The sequence below is a fragment of the Prunus mume genome, linkage group LG2 (genome assembly GCF_029339155.1).
Source record: "Prunus mume cultivar Tortuosa linkage group LG2, ASM2933915v1, whole genome shotgun sequence".
NCBI lineage: Eukaryota > Viridiplantae > Streptophyta > Magnoliopsida > Rosales > Rosaceae > Prunus > Prunus mume.
This window is the reverse complement of record NC_142699.1, coordinates 29,226,978-29,248,625: the sequence shown is the minus strand read 5'-3', so window position 1 is coordinate 29,248,625 and position 21,648 is coordinate 29,226,978. Positions and strand designations below refer to the sequence as shown.

Below are 21,648 nucleotides of genomic sequence, written 5' to 3'. Positions count from 1 at the left end.
AATGGCTGAGGCAGTTGTTTCCTTTGTGCTCGAAAGTGTAATAGACTTCACCATTCAGGAAGCCAAGTTCTTGTCTGGAGTCAGCCATCAAGTTGAGGTCGCACAAACTGAGCTACAATTGATGCAGGCTTCCTCAAAGATGCAGATGCAAGACAAGGACAAGATGAAACAGTCCGTATTTGGGTTGCCAAGATTAGAGATGCTGCTTATGATTTGGAGGATGTCATCCAAACTTATGGCTTGAAAGTGGTTTCCAAGAAGAAAAGAGGTGTGAAGAATGTTTTGAGAAGATTTGCCTGCATCTTCAAGGAAGGGGTTGATGTTCACAGGATTGGGGAAGAAATTGAGAATATCACTACCAAAATTTCGGCGTTGAGATTGAGTTTGCAGAGTTATAACATAAAGGAAATAAGGGACAGGGACAGCGGTGGTGGTGAATCTTCCATGCAATTGCATGAGAGGCAAGGACTACTTAGGCGAAGTTATTCTCATGTTGTTGAACGTGATGTTGTTGGGTTAGAGAACAACGTAGAAGGATTGGTAATGAATTTAGTGAAAGATGAAAATCGTCATCAAGTTGTATCTATTTGGGGGATGGGCGGTTTAGGGAAGACCACCCTTGCAAGACAGCTTTATCATCACAAAAAAGTAAGGCAGCATTTTCATAGTTTTGCTTGGGTCTGTGTATCTCAACGTTTTCAAGTCAGAAATGTTTGGGAAGGAATTCTGTTTAAACTGATTTCTGCTACCAAGGAACAAAAACAAGAAATTAAGGAAATGACTTATGATGAAATAGCAAAGAAGCTTTTTCTTGTCATGAAAGAAATGAGATGTTTGGTGATTCTTGATGACATTTGGAGTATCGAGACATGGAATCTTTTGAAGGTTGCATTTCCAAATGTGGAAACAGAGAGCACAATACTGCTTACTACACGGAATCAAGCAGTAGCTTCGCTCCCAAATAGAAATGTTTTTCTCCACAAACTCCAGCCACTCAATGAGAATGAGAGTTGGGAACTACTTGTGAAGAAAGCAATACCTGCAAGGGCTGAAATCGGTATTTTCTCACCCTATCTTCAATCATTGTTGGGATTACTCTTTACAATTTTATAAACTGCCTTACTTGGTCACACATTTGTTAGGTAGCAAGATGGATGGCAATTTATCTTGCGCAACTGCAAATAATAATCAGGACAATTTTAGCTAATTCAAAATCTTTTCCCAGCCTTCTCTTCAATCCAACAATATCCCATTCGTTTTTTCTGTTGGTGCAAGGAATATCCAACACAATTTAATTTAATTTATAATTGTTTTCCATTTGGCATGTATTATAAAATCCAAACTTATAACAAGATAAAGAATATTAGTAAATTTTGGGATTTCAGAATTTTAATTTTAAATCATTCGAGCAAGGAATATCCACTATGACTGCTCATACTACAAGTCCGTATTTGATTTTTTTTTTCTTCCTATTTTTCAGACTTGGGAATGTACAGAGACTTAGGAATGAAGATGCTTCGATACTGTGCAGGTTTGCCATTAGCCATTATTGTGTTTGCTGGAGTTCTAGTAAGAAAAAACACAATTAGAGAGTGGGAGAGAGTGCATGAGAATGTTCATGAATACATAAGCAGAGGCATCATACATGAAGAAGAATATGAAGGTGTATCACGAGTGTTGGCATTGAGTTATGATGACCTACCTTATTACTTAAAACCATGTTTTTTTATATTTAGGTCAGTATCCCGAAGATTGTATTATTTTAGTAAGCACATTGACTAAGTTATGGGTGGCAGAAGGTCTTATCTCCTTGAAACGACAAAGACATGGTTCGGAGAAAACAATGGAGGATATATCACGTGATTGCTTAAGTGAGTTGGTGGAAAGGTGTTTGGTTCAAGTGGGAACAAGTGGTTCAATTGGGACAATTAAATATTGTCGAATCCATGATCTTGTACGAGACATGTGTTTGTTAAAGGCAGGAAATGAAAGCTTTCTCCAGATTAACTATTTTTTGCAAGAAAATACTTCTTCTGTGGTGGCCAAGGCAGCACAATTGGGGAAAATTCGAAGACTTGCAATTTACTTGGATGAGAAGGCAGATAGGTTGGTTTCTTCAAGAGATGAAACAAATGAGCACATAAGGTCTCTATTATTCGTTGGCCTAGAAGAATGGATGGCAAAAAATGAAAAAGTATTACTATCTCCGTTGAAGGATTTCAAAATGCTTAGAGTTTTGAAGGTTGAATATCTTAATCAAGTAGAAGTTGAGTTGCCGAGTGAAATTGGACATATGGTACACTTAAGGTTTCTAAGTGTGATGGGTAGCACAATAAAAAGGTTTCTGCCATCCCTAGGTAATTTAGTATGCTTGCAAACTCTTAATTTTCATGTTTGGAGTATTGACATGGTCATCCCAAATGTGATAATGAAGATGAAGCAATTAAGACATTTATATTTACCCTGGGGGTACGGAGCAAAGGGTAGGCTGGAGCTATCTACTCTTGGCCATCTACAAACCTTAGATTACCTTTCAAGTGAGTATTGTGATTTGAAAGATGTTGGTAGATTAACCAATCTTAGAAAACTGAGTATAAGGATGTCAAGCTCTTTGCAAAATTTGGAGGAAATCTTAAAATCTATAGGTAGCATGCTGAACCGTATCCGGTCTTTATTGGTGTTGGTGGACAACAATAGCTGTGGAGAGCAAGCTATTCAAATAGTATCAAGCTGTCGGCATATATACAAATTAGGAGGAAGCACAACAGACTCTATTCCACCAACATCCAACATCACCCAGGTACGAGCACGCGTCTCTCCAGCAACCAAGCCCTCCTATGAGCCTCCACCAGCCTCGAACACAAACTCAAATATCCCATCCCCACCACGGACGGTGGGACAGCAATAGCACAACGAAGAGTAAGAAAATCGTGAAATCCCTAGAAAACCCCAAGCTTGTGCAGCGCATTCTAACAGACCTCGTGTTTTTTCTTTTTTCATTCATTGTTGGGATAACCCTTTACAATTTTTTCATATTGTCACTCATGTACCAATTTTTGGGGAAAAAATACATGTGGCAGTTGCAATTTTATAAACTGCCTTACTTGGTCACACATTTGTTAGCTAGCAGATGATTTATCCCAACCCTTCTCTTCAATCCAAACATATCCCAAACTTTTTTGTGCTGGTCTAGATTTAATTTTGAATGTTTTCCATTCGGCATGTGTTATAAAATCCAAACTTATAATAAGACAAAGGATATTAGTAAATTTTGGAATTTCACAATTTTAATTTTTAATCATTCGAGTAAGGATATGCACGGCAATTACTCATACTACAAGAATGTATTTGATTTTTATTTCTTTCTTACTTTTCAGATTTGGGAATTTTCACAAAGAAGAGAGAATTAGGAATGAAAATGCTTCGACACTGTGCAGGTTTGCCATTAGCCATTATTGTGCTTACTGGAGTTCTAGCAAGAAAAAACACCATTAGAGAGTGGGAGAGATTGCATGAGAATGTTCATGAATACATAAGGAGAGGGATAGGTCATGAAGAAGAATATGAAGGTGCATCATGGGTTTTGGTATTGAGTTATAAAGACCTACCGTATTACTTAAAACCATGTTTTTTACATTTAGGTCATTATGCTGAAGACTCTGAGTTTGTAGTGAGCGAATTGACTAAGTTATGGGTGGCAGAAGGTCTTATCTCCTTGAGACAACAAGGACATGGTTCGAGGGAAACAATGGAGGATATAGCACGTGATTGCTTAAGTGAGTTAGTGGAAAGGTGTTTGGTTCAAATGGAAAAAAGTGGTTCAACTAGGACAATTATAGGTTGTCGAATCCATGATCTTGTACAACACATGTGTTTGTTAAAGGCAAAAGAGGAAAGCTTTCTCCAGATGAACTATTCTTTGCAAGAAAATACTTCTTCTATGGTAGCCGAGGTAGCACAATTGGGGAAAATTCGAAGACCTGCAATTTACTTGGATGAGAACGCAGATAAGTTGGTTTCATCAAGAGATGAAACAAATGGTCACGTAAGGTCTCTATTATTCTTTGGCCCAAGAGAATGGATTCCAAAAGGTGAAAAAGGATTACTATCTCCGTTGAAGGATTTCAAAGTGCTTAGAGTTTTGAAGGTTGAATGTCTTTATAATGTAGAAGTAGATTTGCCAAGTGAAATTGGAAATATGGTACACTTAAGGTTTCTAAGTGTGAATGATAGCCGTATCAAAATGTTTCCCTCATCCCTAGGTAATTTAGTATGTTTCCCCCATCCCCCATCAAAATGTTTCAAAATGTGATAATGAAGATGAAACAATTAAGCAAGGGGTAAGTGAAGCTGTCTACTCTTGGCCATCTACAGACCTTATATAACCTTCAAGTGAGTATTGTGATTTGAAAGATGTTGGTAGATTAACCAATCTTAGAAAACTGAGAATAAGAGTGTCAAGCTCTTTGCAAAATCTAGAGGAAATCTTAAAATCTACAGGCAGCACACTTAACCGTATCCGATCTCTAATTGTGGATAAAAAAATGAATAGCGGTGAAGAGCAAGCTGTGGAAATAGTATCAAGCTGTCGAGGTATATACAAATTGAGGTTGGATTGGTCAATCGCAGAATTACCGAAAGAGCTTCACAACTATCCAAACCTCACCAAGTTACAATTGTATAATTGTGGTCTCAAGGAGGACCAAATGGGAATACTAGAGAAGCTGCCAAACCTAACAACTCTATGCCTTGAAAGTATGGCTTTCCATGAGAATACAAAGATACTAGTTTTCTCCATAAGATGCTTTCCTTCTCTTGAATTTCTTCATGTTTCTAGAATGGACCAAATAACAGAGCTGAGGGTAGAGACAAGTGTATTCCTATCAGAGATGGCAGCCTAATATAAGTGTTCTAGATATATATTAACAGGCTTAAGGATTCCGACGTTGATAAAGATTAAGATTACCTAATCCTATAAGCATTAAGGTTATCTCTAGGAGTTTCTTGATGAGCAAAACTCCTAGAGATATGCATATAAATAGAAGGCTCCTTCTAGAGCCGAGAGACACACAAAAATACCAAGCATTCAGATATTCATCCCATTAAGAATTACTGCTGAAAGAGTTCTCAGCTTCTAGGAGAAAGTCTTTGTTTCACAAGTTCGTTTTGATCTTCATCATATTCAACATGTCTGAAACAGGTTAGTGTTTTACATGTTATAACTATCTAGACTAACATGTGGTATCAGAGCTTAGTTATATCATGTTTTACCTAACCAATCTGAAACAGGATGAAATTTTAAACTGAAAGCTGCAAGTTATATAGACAAGAACATGATAACAGTATAAAGAATTGACTTTATCATATTCTTGACAGTTTTTGATCAAGTTTGCAGTTGCCATGGGATAATTGAGCAAGCTAAAGCGGCTCAATCATTCCATGATAGCTATATTCAAAGTAATTGATCCAAAGTGGCATCATAGTTCAGAACATATTGAAAGGCTCTCCATCCAAAGATGTGAGCAGTTTGATATAGCTTTGATTATGATGGATCGACATGGAATATGCACAGTTATAAAATAGCAGAAGTTCTCCCCTATCCAAAGATGTGGACAACTTTTGTTCAAGGAATTATATAACTGTTTGTATTTCAGTGTCAATGGACGTACTTAAACTTTCTATCCAAAGATGAGAGTTAAGTATGTTTAACTTAAAGTCTTTTGGGGAAATTATTTAAGGTATTAATGTTTTAAAAACCTGTACAGTCAATCACAATTCAATCCAGACCCTTATTGGCTCCAACTACAAGAAATGGAGAGAAGATCTTGAAATAGCTCTTGGCTTATTGCACTATGAAATGGTTCTAACTGAGGAAGCACCAACCACACCAGCAGCTGATGCATCTGTCGAAACTAGGACCAAGTTTGCAAAATGGACTAAGGCTAACAAAATGGCAATCTTAATCATGAGGAGATCAATTTCAGAGGAGGTAAAGGGCAGCATCACAGAGTCTGAAAATGCACAGGCATTCATTGAGGCAATAGCAGAGAATTTCCAAAGCTCCAAAAAGGCTTAGATAGGTACACTAATGAGCAAACTCACAGATTTGAAGTATAATGGAGAATGATGCATAAGGACTCACATTCTGAACATGGTCGAAATTGGAAACAAATTGAAAGCTCTGAAAGTTACAGTAGATGAAGCCATGATGGTGCACTTTGCTCTTAACTCCCTGCCTAGCATTTATAGGCATTTGAAAACTAGTTACATTACTCAAAAGGAAATATGGATAGTGGCTGATCTAATAGGAATATGTGTGCAGGAAGAACAAAGCATTAGGAATGATAATGCAAAGGAACATGTGAATCTGGTGCAGGATTTTAAAGGCAAGCCAAAGGAAGGATATAAATCCAAATATGCAAACAAAAAGCAGAAGAATGATGAAGCGCAAAAGGACAGTCCAGTAGGTCGAAATGTTTTTTCTGCAAAAATTTTGGTCACATGAAGAGGGATTGTAGAAGGTACAAGCGTTGGCTGGACAAGCAAAAGGCTAAAGGTAAGAAAAACTCAGTTTCTGTGGTTTATGAATCAAATTCACTTGAGATTTTATCCAATACATGGTGGTTAGACAGTGGTGCAACAGTTCATGTAACAAATTCCTTGCAGGGGTTCAAAACAAAGAGAGTGCCAAACAAGGATGACTTGAAGGTGTTCGTGGAAAATGGAGAAAGAGTTAAAGTAGACTTTATTGGTTTAGTTAATCTAAAGTTGCAATCTGGTTTTTGTTTGGAATTAGATGATGTCGTTTATGTTCCTACTATGACAAGGAACCTTTTATCAGTTAGTAGGCTTGTAAAATCAAACTTACAGTTTGAGTTTGATGATTTTGGTTTCTCCATTTCAAGAAATAAAAGAGTTGTTGGTAATGGCATGATTGTTGATGGAATGTTTCGTTTGAATTGCAAACTACCAAAACAAGGCACTAAAATGTTGAATGTAATAAGCACAAAACAGTTAAGCAATTCAGAATCATATACTCTTTGGCACAAGAGACTAGGACATATCTCAGAAGAAATGATGAATCTCTTAAGCAAGCAATCTATGTTGCCACCACTTGACCACCTGAAAGGGATAAAACATGTATTGAATGTGCAAAAGGAAAGATGACAAACCTCAGAAAGAAAGGAGCTGTAAGGAGTGAAAAATTACTTGAGTTGATACACACTGATATCTGTGGCCCTTTTCCAGTCAACACTCATGATGGCTACAAATTTTTTTTAACCTTTACTGATGACTTTTCCATATATGGTTATGTGTATTTAATAGCAGAAAAATCGAAGGCATTGGACATGTTTAAAATTTACAAAGCAGAGGTTGAGAACCAACTAGATTCTAAAATCAAGGTAGTGAGGTCTGATAGAGGTGGGGAGTTCTATGGAAAATTCACTGAGAAAGGTAGAAACCAGTTATGATTGATTACACTTGACAGTATAATCATAACGGTTTCAATCTTAATCCAGTTGGAAGCCTTATGTGTTTTTGTTAGTTCATATATGTGATTGTAAAAGTCTTAGATGTTATATATCTAAGGAGCTTCGACAGTCCCTTGTGAACTGAAGACCAGCTCAATCATGACAGTGGCTTGATAAAGGAATAAAGATAAGAGTAGATTTTCACATGGCCATTAAGTGATGACAATGAGCTTCGATCGATTATTTGATGAAGTGAGAGAATGTAAGATGGTTTACTGTCTTAAACCACAGAAGTGATCTTCTAATCGAATAAGAACTCATGGTTTATCAAAAAGTCTATTCCTATCAGAGATGGCAGCCTAATATAAGTGTTCTAGATATATATTAACAGGCTTAAGGATTCCTATGTTGATAAGGATTAAGATTACCTAATCCTATAAGAATTAAGGTTATCTCTCTAGGAGTTTCTTGATGGCAAAACTCCTAGAGATATGCATATAAATAGAAGGCTCCTTCTAGAGCCGAGAGACACACAAAAATACCAAGCATTCAGATATTTATCCCATTAAGAATTATTGCTGAAAGAGTTCTCGGCTTCTAGGAGAAAGTCTCTGTTTCTCAAGTTCGTTTTGATCTTCATCATATTCAACATGTCTGAAACAGGTTAGTGTTTTACATGTTATACCTATCTAGACTAACAATTATACCTTAGAGGATTTCTAGAAGTCTTATAAATAGGAAGTTTAGGTTATTGTTCAAAGGACCCATCATCCTCCATCCTCGATCACCTATCACCCATCATCCTCCATCCTCCAACATCTTACATATTCATACTCATAGCCGAAATATCCAACGGAGAATACGAAGAAAGCTTGCACAACCTTGGCATCTACTTGGAGAATTTGGTGTCTTCCATGTCTTAATCAAGCATCATGATTCTCAATAAGTCATTCATGAACTAATTTCTTTTACTAGGGTTACGATGTAGCCTAGCTATGAATACTCAAATTCTTTGATATTGTTAATTTTATTTATCTATACATGTTGAGTAGTTGTTACTGTTCTTAATACTTTCAATTAATTGGCCACTAATTGCTTAATTGGAAGAATTAGATTGAGACCGGAAAGAGATTCCTAGTAAATAGCTTCTTGTAACAAGTACCATAAATTACATAGCCGACTCGGAAGACTAGGTTATGGTTTGTGTAATCTTTGTTAAAATCCTTAATGAAACGATGATAGAACCCGGCATGACCAAGGAAACTTCGGACTCCCTTCACGGAGGTAGGTGGTGGCAAATTGGCAATAGTATCAATCTTGGCTTTGTCAACCTCAATCCCTTTGGCTGAAATCTTGTGCCCAAGGACTATTCCTTCTCTTACCATAAAATGGCATTTTTCCCAATTCAAAACCAAATTAGTTTCTTCACAACGTTGTAGAACCAAGGCTAAATTTGAGAGACAAGAATCGAATGATGACCCAAAAACAGAGAAATCATCCATAAATACTTCAATAAAGCGCTCCACCATATCAGAGAATATACTCATCATGCAACGTTGAAAAGTAGCGGGGGCATTGCACAAACCGAATGGCATTCTTCTATAGGAAAAGGTACCAAAGGGGCATGTGAATGTTGTCTTTTCTTGGTCTTCTGGCTCTATGGGGATTTGATTGTATCCCGAATAGCCATCTAGAAAACAATAATAGGGATGAACCAAACTTTCTTTTAGTGGATCTTTTGGGTAGTATGCCATGAATTGTGGTCGAACAACATGATCTACTGCTTCTAAACGGAAACAATACTCCGAATCAATGGGATACTTGGTTGCATCAAAAACTTTGAATTCCACCTTTTGATCAGCATCTCGTAGGATCAAAGAACCTTTTTCTACGTCAATTATCATTCTTCCCGTAATGAGAAATGGGTGGCCTAAAAGAATTGAAGTGTCGACATCTTCTTCCATATCCAAAACTATGAAATCAGCTGGGAATATGAATTTATCCACATTCACTAGTACATCTTCAAGAATGCTGTGAGGATATGTAAGTGATCTATCCGCCATCTGCAAGGAAATATTAGTTTTCTTAATTTCCCCCAAACCAATTCTTTTAGCTACAGACAAAGGCATTAAATTAATACTAGAACCTAAATCACACAATGCTCTTTGAAAAGAAATAGTGCCAATGGTGCAAGGTATAAAAGACCTCCCTGGATCCTTTCGCTTAGGTGGTAGTTGACTTTGTATTACCGCGCTACACTCCTCCGTCAATTCCACCATCTCTGTATCTTCCAAACGTCTTTTTTTGCTTAAGATGTCCTTGATGAACTTTCCATAATTCGGCATTTGGTCTAGTGCTTCACCAAATGGAATGGTAATTTGCAATTTCCTAAAAATTTCAAGAAATTTGGAGAACTGTGCATCCTTCTTATGTTTCTTCAAGCGTTGTGGAAAAGGAATTGGCAGAACATAGGATTTTGGAGTGAGATTTTTGAATGGTGGTTGCTCAGATTTTGCTGAATTTCCGATGGAGCTCACGACGGTATGTAGGCTATTGTCTTTAGTTTTTTTCCGTTTCTTTCAACTGTTGGTGGTGCTTTTTTGCGTCCAAATCTACAGCGGTTTTGATGGGTCTCCCATTTTGAAGTGTGATTGCCTTCACATGTTCTTGAATTTTTGGATTAATCTCGGTTTGGCTTGGCAATACTCCTTGGCTTCTTTCACTCAATATAGTAGCTAGTTGGCCTACTTGCACCTCCAAGTTCCGAATAGAAGCGCTCTGATTCTGAAGTTGGGTTTTGGTTTCAGTCATAAATTGGGTGGTAGACATAGTTAACTGAGTAAGAGCATCTTCAAAGAGGTGGCATGTACCAAGGAAATATGTGCTCAAAGTTCAAGAAAAAGAAAAGAGGAAAAAAAAAAAAGGATCTATATTCAAAAAGAAAAAAAAAAGTGAAGCATATCAAAAATCCTGGACGCCCTTTTAAAGTAAATTTGAAGAGCCAAGCCTTATAACTGATAAATGCCTTAGTATGTCTTAAGTTCTAGTATATGGCTAAAAATAGGGTAAAAATGGTAAGGAAATATTGTGGGTGATGAAATAAAAGGCTAAGTGTTTGGCTTCAAAGGGTTGATGGCACACACAATGGGTAGGACATGAGGCTTTACTTAGTGGTTAGAACATGCATAGCCTAACATCATCTTCCAAGGTCCATCCAACTCAAAAGTGAAAGCATAAGATTATTCATACAAAAGAGAAATTAGTTCTTAGTATTCAATTCAAAAGCCTAATTGAGATCAATCTAAATAAGAAAGAAAGAAAATAGTGAATAAGAATAATCTCAAATACTCTCTCAATGAATGGAAATTTGGCTCAAGTATCTCACAATGGTAGTCTCCACTATTTCTCCACGATCATCCAAGTATAGCTACCTTGTCCATCAAAATACTTGAAGTATGGCTATGTGAAGTGCTATAATTATGATGCATAAACGTTCATGACAACACTTTAATTAAAGAAATATGATCAAACATTACATATACATCACTATTAGTAAGAGAAAGTACAGGCTTTAACAAATTTTTATTTTTTCAAAATTTAAAGGAATTTTGTGATTTTGCAAACAAATATGAGTGAATTTATGAGCCCCAATTGCTTAGGAATAAAGAAATTTCATCAAAAGGAAGAGGACACACTTGGAATAGCTCCTAGAAACCTCTGATCGCGAATGGAATGGATCGTAATTGATTTGGAATGAAATAAGAAAATTCTGGAAAATTGACCTTTAGCGACGAAATATCTGATGAACACCGTCGCTGAAAACCCTTTAGCAACGAAAAATCTGATGAACACCGCAGCTGAAAACCCTTTTGTGACGAAAAAGCGTCATATTTCTGGGTAGATAGTAGCTAGCCTTTTTTGGGTTTTAGGCTACTTTTTTAGCTTCAAATCTTCCTAAAACGCCATGTAAACCACTTGAGACCCCCAAACCTGCTTCAAATCATCATAATAACCATTCTAAACATGTTGGTGGCTTCAAATTTACCTGAAAAACATCAAAAAGGAAAATAGGCAAAAAAATTTATTTTGACCAAAATAAGAACATAGTAACCTCTTTTGCTATTTTCTGGGTTTTAAAGTCATCCAATGACCAAAACAACATCTGTAACACATCTGCAACATGTTTGCAATCATCTTGGGGCTAGAAAAATGCAAGAAATGTTCCTTGAAACACAAAATCCTTTCTTTGGAACATAAAATCTGTTTTGTTTTTTTTTTTTTTTTTCTTTATGACTCAAAACTCAATTGACAACAAAAATAACAAAATTCCTACACCTCTAAGTTAATGTGGTGAGTAAAAATGCTCCCTAAATGAATTATGTTGTCCACATATATTATAACACGTTAGTTAACGAATTATACAGATGATTATATTTTAGTATCACGCTATAATCTCTCTATGGATTGATTGTATTTGCATGGTTATGTACGCTCATACCATTCAAAATATTGGTCGTATAACGTCTATAATGATAATGGTCTCATCTCCACAAATATTTTGTGTGACCAAAATTAATTTGAAATAAAACCATGTCCTACTTAAAAATTTAAAAAGGAAAAGATTCATGGATAAAAATCGAGGACAAAATCTCATCTCACCCTCTTGAGAACGTGACAAATGTGGACTTTGTACATTCATCACTAACAGAGATAAGATTTGACAACTTGAAATCACTACACCACAGAGTTTGAAGAGGTTTGAGAATTCTAACTCTAGCTTTGCTATGAAGCCTCAAGAGAGATCCGTGAAAAGGAAACTTTTCTATGTTTTCTAGCACATTAGTGAAAAGATTCTGTTCCATAGAAAACTCTCACGATATTTCAAATCAACTTTTCTATATTTCACCACACCACAGAGTTTCTATGTTTTCTCTAGCTCCCTAAATAAAGAGCAGTTGAAAGTCGTTTGAAATCATAAAATTTTATTTATTAGCTATTGTCATTACGTACATGGCGAAATAAGGGTCCGTTTGATAACTATTTTCATTTTAGTTTTCATTTTTTGTGATACAATACAGAAGAAAATGAGAGTGAGAGTAAGAATAGGAGTAAGGATGAGATTGAGAGGTGATGATGGGAGGGATGAGTAACAAAAGTGAAAACAATTTCAAGTAGGTTTTAGTTTTTAGTTTTTGTTTTCACTTTACTCCTTACTCTCATCCGCTCCTCTTATCTTCCTTCTCTCAATCTCATCTTTACTCTCATTCTTACTTCCATTCTCTTCTTCTTCTTTTTCCCTCTATACTGTAGGACAAAAAATGAAAAATAAAAACTAAAAATTTAGGGGGGTGTATTCAATTGAGATTTTAATAGATTGTAATTACTTTATTTTAATGTAATAGATTTCAACATGATTTTTCTTATGGTTTTAATAGATTGTAATTACAAGATTTTACTTATGATTTTAATTTATGTAGGACTTTCTTGTATTCTCCGAAATAGATTTCACCAAAGTGTGGATTGGATTCGGGTTAGCCATCTGTCATCCATTAGTTAAAGGATGTCAAGCCTTTAAAGATGCAGAAAGTTGAAGTTACACCAATCTTAGCTCAAGTTATCATTACTATCTGTCATGTATGGCTTTCTTCAAATCATCATGTTCTAGAGCTAAAACCATAGCGGTCCCAAACTTCAAACATAACTATCATTAAACTAAAACCATACAGCTATTAAGTTTTGGATAGAGAAGTTGGTCTGGAACTGAGAATTGAGTAGGAACAAGCTACAAGAAGGAAAAATCTTGAATTAATTGAATTTATAAATATTACAACAGACAAGATAATTGAATCAATTCAATAAGAAACTGGATAGCAAAATGGTCCAGCTATGACATGATACTAGTATAGAACACTTGTCACTCAAATTAATTCCACAAATTGACTAAAGAAAGACAAACAAATCAAACGAAATAAACGAGCTGAAAATCTATTGAGAAAAATGCATGCATATTACATAATATGAACAACTATTGAAAGCAACGTACATGAAATTATTGTTTACATCTGACTCTCCTTTTTATCCTCCTCCCCAAAAAAAACATACGCATCCAAGTCCATCTGGGAGTATTACATTTCGTTGCTTTTCAATTCTTTCGTTTTTGTCTATAGATACTGTGTGTTGATTTGGCCATTTGGAGGAAGTTGTGGTCACTCTTTGGATGCTGAATGAGTTTGGTCTCAACGTTTCCTGGTAGGATATTATTGTTACTGCTTTGTGGGTTTACACCTCCCTTCTACCTGACGACCTTTAGGCTTTAATTACAAATGCAATATATCGCTTTTTTATAAAATATAAAAATAAAAAGTTTCAATTTTTTGGTTAGTTATTAGGTCTTGTCAAATATCAAACAATGAGATCATTGCTTTGCAAATTGAAATCAAAATATTCAATAAATTAGATGGAATCGAACTCTTAATTAAGTATTTTAAGCCTAATTCATGTTCCCACACCGCATTCATCACGTTTTTAATCGTAACCTAAATTATGTCACTTAATTAAGCTAAAGATCATGTACCTTTACATTTTTCTTGAGTAAAGTTTAGTTTAGCAGGTGGGAAGCCATCGAATAAAAACATAGGTCTCGATTATTATTTCATTTATATCTTAAGATTATTGTCTAGTATCGAACATGTGTCTAAATTAAAATGAAAGTTAGCGCCTAAAGTTATTATTCCCTCCAGTGGAGGAAATTATTTTAATATGCTAATTGTACTAATTAATAATCAGAGATCAGTTTTAGTAGAATATTAATTATGAAAAATGACAAAACACCCCAAGACCTGCATGGATCTGAATCCTGACCGTGTATATTACGAACTTTTCCAAAAATTGAGTCTACAAAATCTTCCAATCATATATGAACACTACAGGAAAAGGGCCCACGTTGCTCCAAAAATCAAAGCTCGTGCCTCTCTCTCTCTTATATACATAAGCAGCATCCACCCAACGGTACCTGTTATAGAGAGGTAGATGAGGACCTAGACTTTTGCTTCTCCTCTCTTCCTCTCTTCTCTCTTCTCTCTCTTCTGTGCTGCAATGGCGACGTGGGCTACCTTAGACTGCTCCTCAGGCCAACTGGCCCAGTTGCTAGGCCCCAACAACACCGATGCAGCCAACTTCATCTGCTCCCAGTTCGCCGTCGTGTCCTCCAAGCTCTCCGATACCGCCTACGCCGTCGACACCACTTACCTCCTCTTCTCCGCCTACCTCGTCTTCTCAATGCAGCTCGGCTTCGCCATGCTCTGCGCGGGCTCCGTCCGCGCCAAGAACACCATGAACATCATGCTCACCAATGTCCTCGACGCCGCCACCGGCGGGATCTTCTACTACCTCTTCGGCTTCGCTTTCGCCTTCGGCGGCCCCTCCAACGGCTTCATCGGCCGCCACTTCTTCGGCCTCAGGGACATCCCCTCCGACTCCTTCGACTACAGCCACTTCCTCTACCAGTGGGCCTTCGCCATCGCCGCCGCCGGCATCACCAGTGGCTCCATCGCCGAGAGGACCCAGTTCGTCGCATACCTCATCTACTCCTCCTTCCTCACCGGCTTCGTCTACCCGGTCGTCTCCCACTGGTTCTGGTCAACCGACGGCTGGGCCAGCGCTGCAAATACCCAAAACCTCCTTTTCGGATCCGGAGTCATCGATTTCGCCGGGTCGGGTGTGGTCCACATGGTCGGAGGCATCGCCGGCCTCTGGGGAGCGTTCATCGAGGGTCCGAGAATCGGCCGGTTCGACCACTCCGGCCGGTCCGTCGCTCTCCGCGGACACAGCGCTACTTTGGTAGTCTTGGGCACGTTCTTGCTCTGGTTCGGGTGGTACGGGTTCAACCCGGGTTCTTTCACCAAGATCCTGAGTTCGTATGGGACCGGATCATATTACGGGCAGTGGTCGGCGGTGGGCCGCACCGCCGTGACGACCACCCTCGCCGGCTGCACTGCCGCTTTGACAACTCTCTTCGGAAAGAGGATCCTCTCGGGTCACTGGAACGTAACGGACGTTTGTAACGGACTTCTCGGCGGCTTCGCGGCGATTACTGGGGGGTGCTCCGTCGTAGAGCCGTGGGCAGCAATCGTATGCGGCTTCGTCGCCGCCATCGTTTTGATCTCGTGCAACAAGTTGGCCGAGAAGATGAAATATGACGACCCGTTGGAGGCGGCGCAGCTCCACGGCGGATGCGGCGCGTGGGGAATTATCTTCACGGCGCTGTTTGCTACCAAGAAATACGTGAACGAGGTGTACCCGGGAAAACCTGATCGGCATTACGGGTTGTTCATGGGCGGCGGAGGGAAGATGCTGGGGGCCCACTTGATCCAGATTGTGGTGATTATCGGGTGGGTCAGTGCCACGATGGGGCCCCTGTTCTTCGTGCTTCATAAGCTGAAGCTGCTGAGGATTTCGGCCGAGGATGAGATGGCGGGTATGGATCTGACCCGACATGGTGGGTTTGCTTACGTGTACCATGACGACGAGGACTCGGAGAAGCCAGCGACGATTCAGCTTAGAAAAGTAGAACCAAATGCTTCTTCCACGCCCACTTTCGTTTAGAAACTAATTTCCTCTTCTTCTTTTTTTATAAAAATTTTATGATATTTTTGAATAGTAACTGTTGAGTAATTATTATATGTAGGATTTGTGTAAAATAATGTGTCTTTTTGTAATGGGGTGGTTGTGGTGATAATGATTTGCGTGTTGAAGATAAGTTTTTGTTGGATTGAGATTTTACCTCTTTTTTATTTATGTAAATTATTATTTATTATTATTATTCATGTGACTGTCTATTTTCTATTTTATTAAAATTAAAATGAAATATTTATGTGGTACTTATTTGAATATTGAAAATGTATCATTCGTGAGCAATGACTACTCTGGGAAATGGGTACAAGTGCTTTTGTTTGATCTGCTTTTGTTAAAAGCCAAAAGAAATGTGGCTGGCTTTGTTTTGTGATCGTGAATGAAATGGAAGTGACAAAAGAACAAAGAAAATCAATGAATCGATGTGAAACATTTTGGATTCATTCACTGGATTGAATTCTGACTTTAACTGAAATTATAGAGTATGGGAGCCTGGGCCAGTAGACTTCTGGCTGAGGAGAATCTTCTGACGCCGCAAAGATGGAACTTGGTTGGAATGTCAAACCAGTAGATGGCTTGTGAACTTGGAGTTAGCATGGCCTTGTTATATTGTTTGTAGTGTCACGTCTCATGAAATATGATTTTTTTTCTCTGCTGTAATTATTTTTGTAAGAGTGACGAGAGAGATAGATACATAATTATATTAATTTTGCAAAATTTACTTCATAAGAAGATTAGTTCAGAAGCGAACATTATTTGCAGTATCGACTGTCCGGTTCGCATAGAGTTGCACTTGATGTTATATGCTCTCTTTGTCATAGATGCATCAGCTTGTTTAGCAAATATGACAAATACAACGTCAGTTTTTCTATCTTAAGAATGTGCTTATTTTAAAACAAAATGCACACATTCTTTTGAGGATTACACAATGCAATTTAGCATTCCGAATCGTCTATATGTATATTTTAAGTCATGTTTCAAGGCTCATCACTAAAAACTCATCCAAATTGGAAATTTTCTGATCATATAAAATATATTGTCATAGACTATGTGAAAGAGTATAATGGTTATTTAAAAATATATTCTTCCATGGAATGAAGATGATGTCGGCATGATATAAAGGAGCTGGGACAATCGTGGGATATAATTGCTTCCTATCATCCTTCATTTTGTTTTTCCAATCCAATCTTCCGTTGAATATTGACTTGGTGATAGCCTTAAGTTATTAACAATGAATTAATTAGTTTTCAGAAAAGAAGAGTCTAATTGGGAAGGGGCAGCCTGAGTTTGGAATTTAAATGAAAACTGTAGCAAAATGATGATCTTTGTTTTCGTTTTTTTTTTTTATGTAAAACAAAACAAAATCATCATTTTGAGGTGGAATGATGGATATTATTCGTCTCTTTTCTTGAAAGTCACAAATTGACGAGTATACAAAAAGTAATTCATAAAAGTGAAAAGAAATAAAAATACAGGCATCACTAGGAAAGTATGAGTTTTATTTATTTATTTATTAATATACTTTATTATTAATATAAGCGATAATCTAAACTACAATTGAGGTTTCACGCATACAGGATGTCATAATTTCAAACTTAAGCTACTAGTCAATGTCTTTTTCAATTGAGCTATACCCTTTGACGGAAAGTAAGAATTCTTAATCCCAATAGATGAGTATTTTGGAGTTTTACACACACACTAACAAGATATCATTGAATTTTAAACTTAAAATCAATAGTTTACAAGCCAATTTTCCTTTTAATTGAGCTATAACCCTTTGACGGAAAGTAAGAATTCTTAATCCCAGTAGACGAGTATCTTCCCCGAATAAATGATGCAGATTGGCTTGGAAATCGATTGGTATTGCAATTGGTTGCATTAAAGAAGAAATGCGGTCAGTCAAATATACAAGTGTGAAAGACATAAACCCGAAAGCTACCAAAGCAGACGGTGGTGGGTTGGTCTATGACATTGACGACGACTTTCAACGTTGCCTTGTAGACTTGGCATTAGAAAAGTCTAAGGGTCCACAATTTATGTATGCAAATATATGTATGGCCGCCCGCCTCCATCCTTGTGTTTCGAATTTATGCTTTAACTATTTTTGTCACTTTATTTAACAACATACTATCAAGTCATGGATGTCAAATGTCCACAACCATAACTTAGTGATAATATATTTGAGTGGTGTGTTGTAGTTCTTGAGTTGGAATTTTCTTCCAATATTATTCGAAGGAAAAGGAATGAAGAATTTTTTTTCGAAGCTTTCACAATCTCCTTACGAGATTTTGCTCTTTTTATGATATGAGAGTTTTTTTTCCAAGTTTTATACGGAATATTGATGATCTTGTACGCTCGCGTCTTGAAGAAAATTCGTGAGTATGTAGTAGAATTTTAATTTTGACTGAAGAGGAGAAGAAGAAAGTGACATTTTTGGATCATATAGACATTTAGTCTAGCTGTTGAGACTTGCAAATCATAAAGCAAAGTTGAACATTTGATGTTGTTGTTTGCGATGGATTCAAGTGTGAATGCATTGTAATTTGTATGTACCTTTGGGATATCTTGTATTCCCATTGGGTTTGCAATCTTTCGTTCTCTAGAACAAAGTCATTTCGTCAACTTTACCCAAAGAGAGAGAAAATGAAAGGTCATTTGATTAAGGTTAAAGGCACAGAAAAACTTGTCCTTTACCCATAATTTAAGAATTTCTGGTACTTGGACAACCGCATGAAACTCTGTGGTGGTAATTTTAAGTTGAATATCTTATCAGCTAGTGGTGATGGGAACTTCAGTTTGAAAACTGGTTTCTTCTCTAATCTTTTGAATTTTATTTTCTCTTTTTTCCATTGTGTGTGTGTTTTTTTTTTTCTTTTCAAAAAGAGGGTACGATTTTATTTCAATAATTTAGTCTCACAAAATATTTGGACTTCATTTGTAGAAGTGAGATATGGTTATAACAAAACAAATGAGATGAAGAGATCCCAAGTTTGATTTTTCCCTCTATTATAAATCGACGAATTTTAGTTGTTTTCTTCTAGCCTTAGATGCATTTCTACAAAACGAGCTTCGACATGAAATAGAGTTTATATCTTGATTATGCTCTCTTTCTTAACAGCATCCGATTTCATATCTGAAATCTTTTCGGGTGATGAATCCATGAAATTTCCAATGTTACTATTGTATTCTTTTTCTATTATAGGGGTTTTAATTTAATACAATATTGTGTATCCAATTTAATACAATGTCAAAGTATGCCAAACTTTGACAGATGCTATAGCTCTTCTTCTTGATGTACGCATGTGATATACCCTAAACAACACCCTACCACCAAAAACCAAACCCAAATTCAATTCATAAATCTGCTTTGACTTGCCAAATGCATCCATTCACATGTATTAACGTACTAATTTAAGCTAGTTTTATTGTACAAAAATATTCATAACCTTTGGAAATAGTAAAGAACGAGTTTCTTTTTTTTCTTAACTATTAGTTACGAAAATAATAAGGGATTGGGCAGCACTCCAACAGATCAGATACCTTTTTTAATTGATTAGATTCGTCATAGATAAGGCGAAAATCCAGGGAATTAGCTCTAAACAATTACAAGTGGCCGTGATTTTTCTGGTATTAAATATTAAAAATTTGATTCTTCCAACAATTATTTTATTAATTTGATTCAATTTGGTTCATGCAGTTTGTTTGCTGGATTTGTGTTTGATTGTCAAATGAAAGTTGGTGAACGTATCGTTGGTCTCCGTACGGTGGCTATGATTTAAAGGACAAGATTTTTTAATTACAATTTGAATTGGCTAGGCTACGGTTGGTTTAGTAGCCCAACTTATGTTTTTCTAGAATAAGACGATAAATTGTATTTATAATTAGGCATAAAGGGCATTAGTTATACGGATCAATATAAATACAAATAACCATGGGTTAATACAACTATAGAAGCACAATAACCACAAAGGGTTAATCCAAATAATGTAAAGGACTCCACTATCAATAACAAGCGCACAAGATGTACCTCCACTCATAGCCACATAGGGCCTAATAAATTCTGGCAAAAAAGTAGCAAGCCTGAATAAATCATACATATACCCCAATGCACCAAACTACAATAGCAATTATAACTTTTTTAACTCTCGTAAGTAGAAATAAAATTCGATCTACAATCACGTCATCACCAAGACAACCAATCAACTACCAAACTCAGACAAGACGAAAGGCCTCGAGGGGATGGGCAAGGAGCAGAGGTGGAGAAGGGAGGGGAAAGTCTAGGAGGGTAAGGAGGAGAAGAGGAGAGGGATGAAGACGACCGGGAAGCGACTAAAACTTTTCTCTCTCAGGATTTTCTCTCTTATGGTTTAATAATGAAATTGTCAACCCTACTACTTTAATTGTGCATTACCAATAGCTTTTTAATGCTATTTTCTCTTAAGATGTCACAAATTTAGATTCTCCTTCACACATTAATAAGAAGAAGAAAAATGGTGCATCGCTTGTTTACTTTTAGGAATGCTGACCAATCAACAAGATATGATAATGTAGCTGCTTTGCATCTTCTTCTTTTTTTTTTTATCTTTTTCTCTAGTATCTTTTCAAAGGAGACTTTCTTTTTTGAAGTTTTTAAAAGTCCAGCAAAAAAAAAAGAAATAAATGACAAAAAGAGTTGAAAGTAACCCCTAACATCAAGCAATTTATTTATTTATTTATTTTTAAAAAGGTTTGAATCCGTACATCAAGAGAAAATTCGAGGATAATATTCAATTAACAAATGGAGAAATGAAAAAGACATAAACGTAAAAAAGAAACCAACTTTGAGTTGCTTTGTATAAGCAAGAAAAGGGATAGTTTTTAGCTCCATGAGGAAAGTTCTGAATTTTATTTATTTATTTATTTATTTTGCTTTCTATTTGATATAAACAATCCATGGCAGCCAAACCATGAATTACCTGCGAATTGCTATACATTATTGATGTATGTCTGTCAAGTAAATACGTCATTCACGGTTTATGACAAAGTCATGCAACGACTTAATGCAACTGGGAGTAAACAAAATATGTTCAGCGAGCTCATAGTTATGTCACACCTACGTATGTACATATTTATAGAAACTCTCGTGATCAAGATAATAAGGTCATTTCTATTCAATTTTCTTTAACTTTGATTTCATTTAATGGTAAATTGGTTATTCTCGAAATCTAACACTCAAAACCTAAAAGTGAAGCGATTAACCAATCCGAGGCTTGCAACTATAATTCTAAATGAGGATTTCTTGTTGAGTAAAAACTAAAATAGAAAGACTTCGAGGTACGATTTGAATCGTTTCCTTAAAGTGTTATTTGTCTCCTACGATTCAAATCGTACCTCAAAGTTCATATTTCAGTTTTCACTCAACATTTTTACATTGTAAAACAATTAACTATGTCAATAAATGACATCAAAGTTGAAAAAAATTAAGTAGAAGTGGTGTTTTCTCGATGCATTCTATATTTAAGAAATACATCACGTCATGCATATAGAGCTGCATATATTCAACATT

The 21,648-nt window shown here is 36.5% G+C and overlaps 2 protein-coding genes and 1 pseudogene across 3 annotated transcripts; 2 read left to right on the top strand and 1 right to left on the bottom strand.

Moving 5' to 3' along the window:
* Window position 1: 1 nt before the first annotated feature.
* LOC103323868 (putative disease resistance protein At1g50180) lies at window positions 2-3,294 on the top strand (annotated as a pseudogene). Its single transcript, XR_016123563.1, has 3 exons — window positions 2-35; window positions 113-1,057; window positions 1,481-3,294. The product of XR_016123563.1 is annotated as a putative disease resistance protein At1g50180 (transcript).
* Window positions 3,295-8,581: 5,287 nt separating this feature from the next.
* LOC148919998 (uncharacterized) lies at window positions 8,582-9,990 on the bottom strand. The gene has a single exon (XM_089044509.1). The coding sequence runs from the start codon at window positions 9,815-9,817 to the stop codon at window positions 8,582-8,584; it is 1,236 nt and encodes a 411-aa protein (XP_088900635.1). The 5' UTR covers window positions 9,818-9,990.
* Window positions 9,991-14,459: 4,469 nt separating this feature from the next.
* LOC103323778 (ammonium transporter 1 member 1-like) lies at window positions 14,460-16,297 on the top strand. Its single transcript, XM_008225790.3, has one exon. The coding sequence runs from the start codon at window positions 14,568-14,570 to the stop codon at window positions 16,074-16,076; it is 1,509 nt and encodes a 502-aa protein (XP_008224012.2). The 5' UTR covers window positions 14,460-14,567; the 3' UTR covers window positions 16,077-16,297.
* The last annotated feature ends 5,351 nt before the right edge of the window (window positions 16,298-21,648 follow it).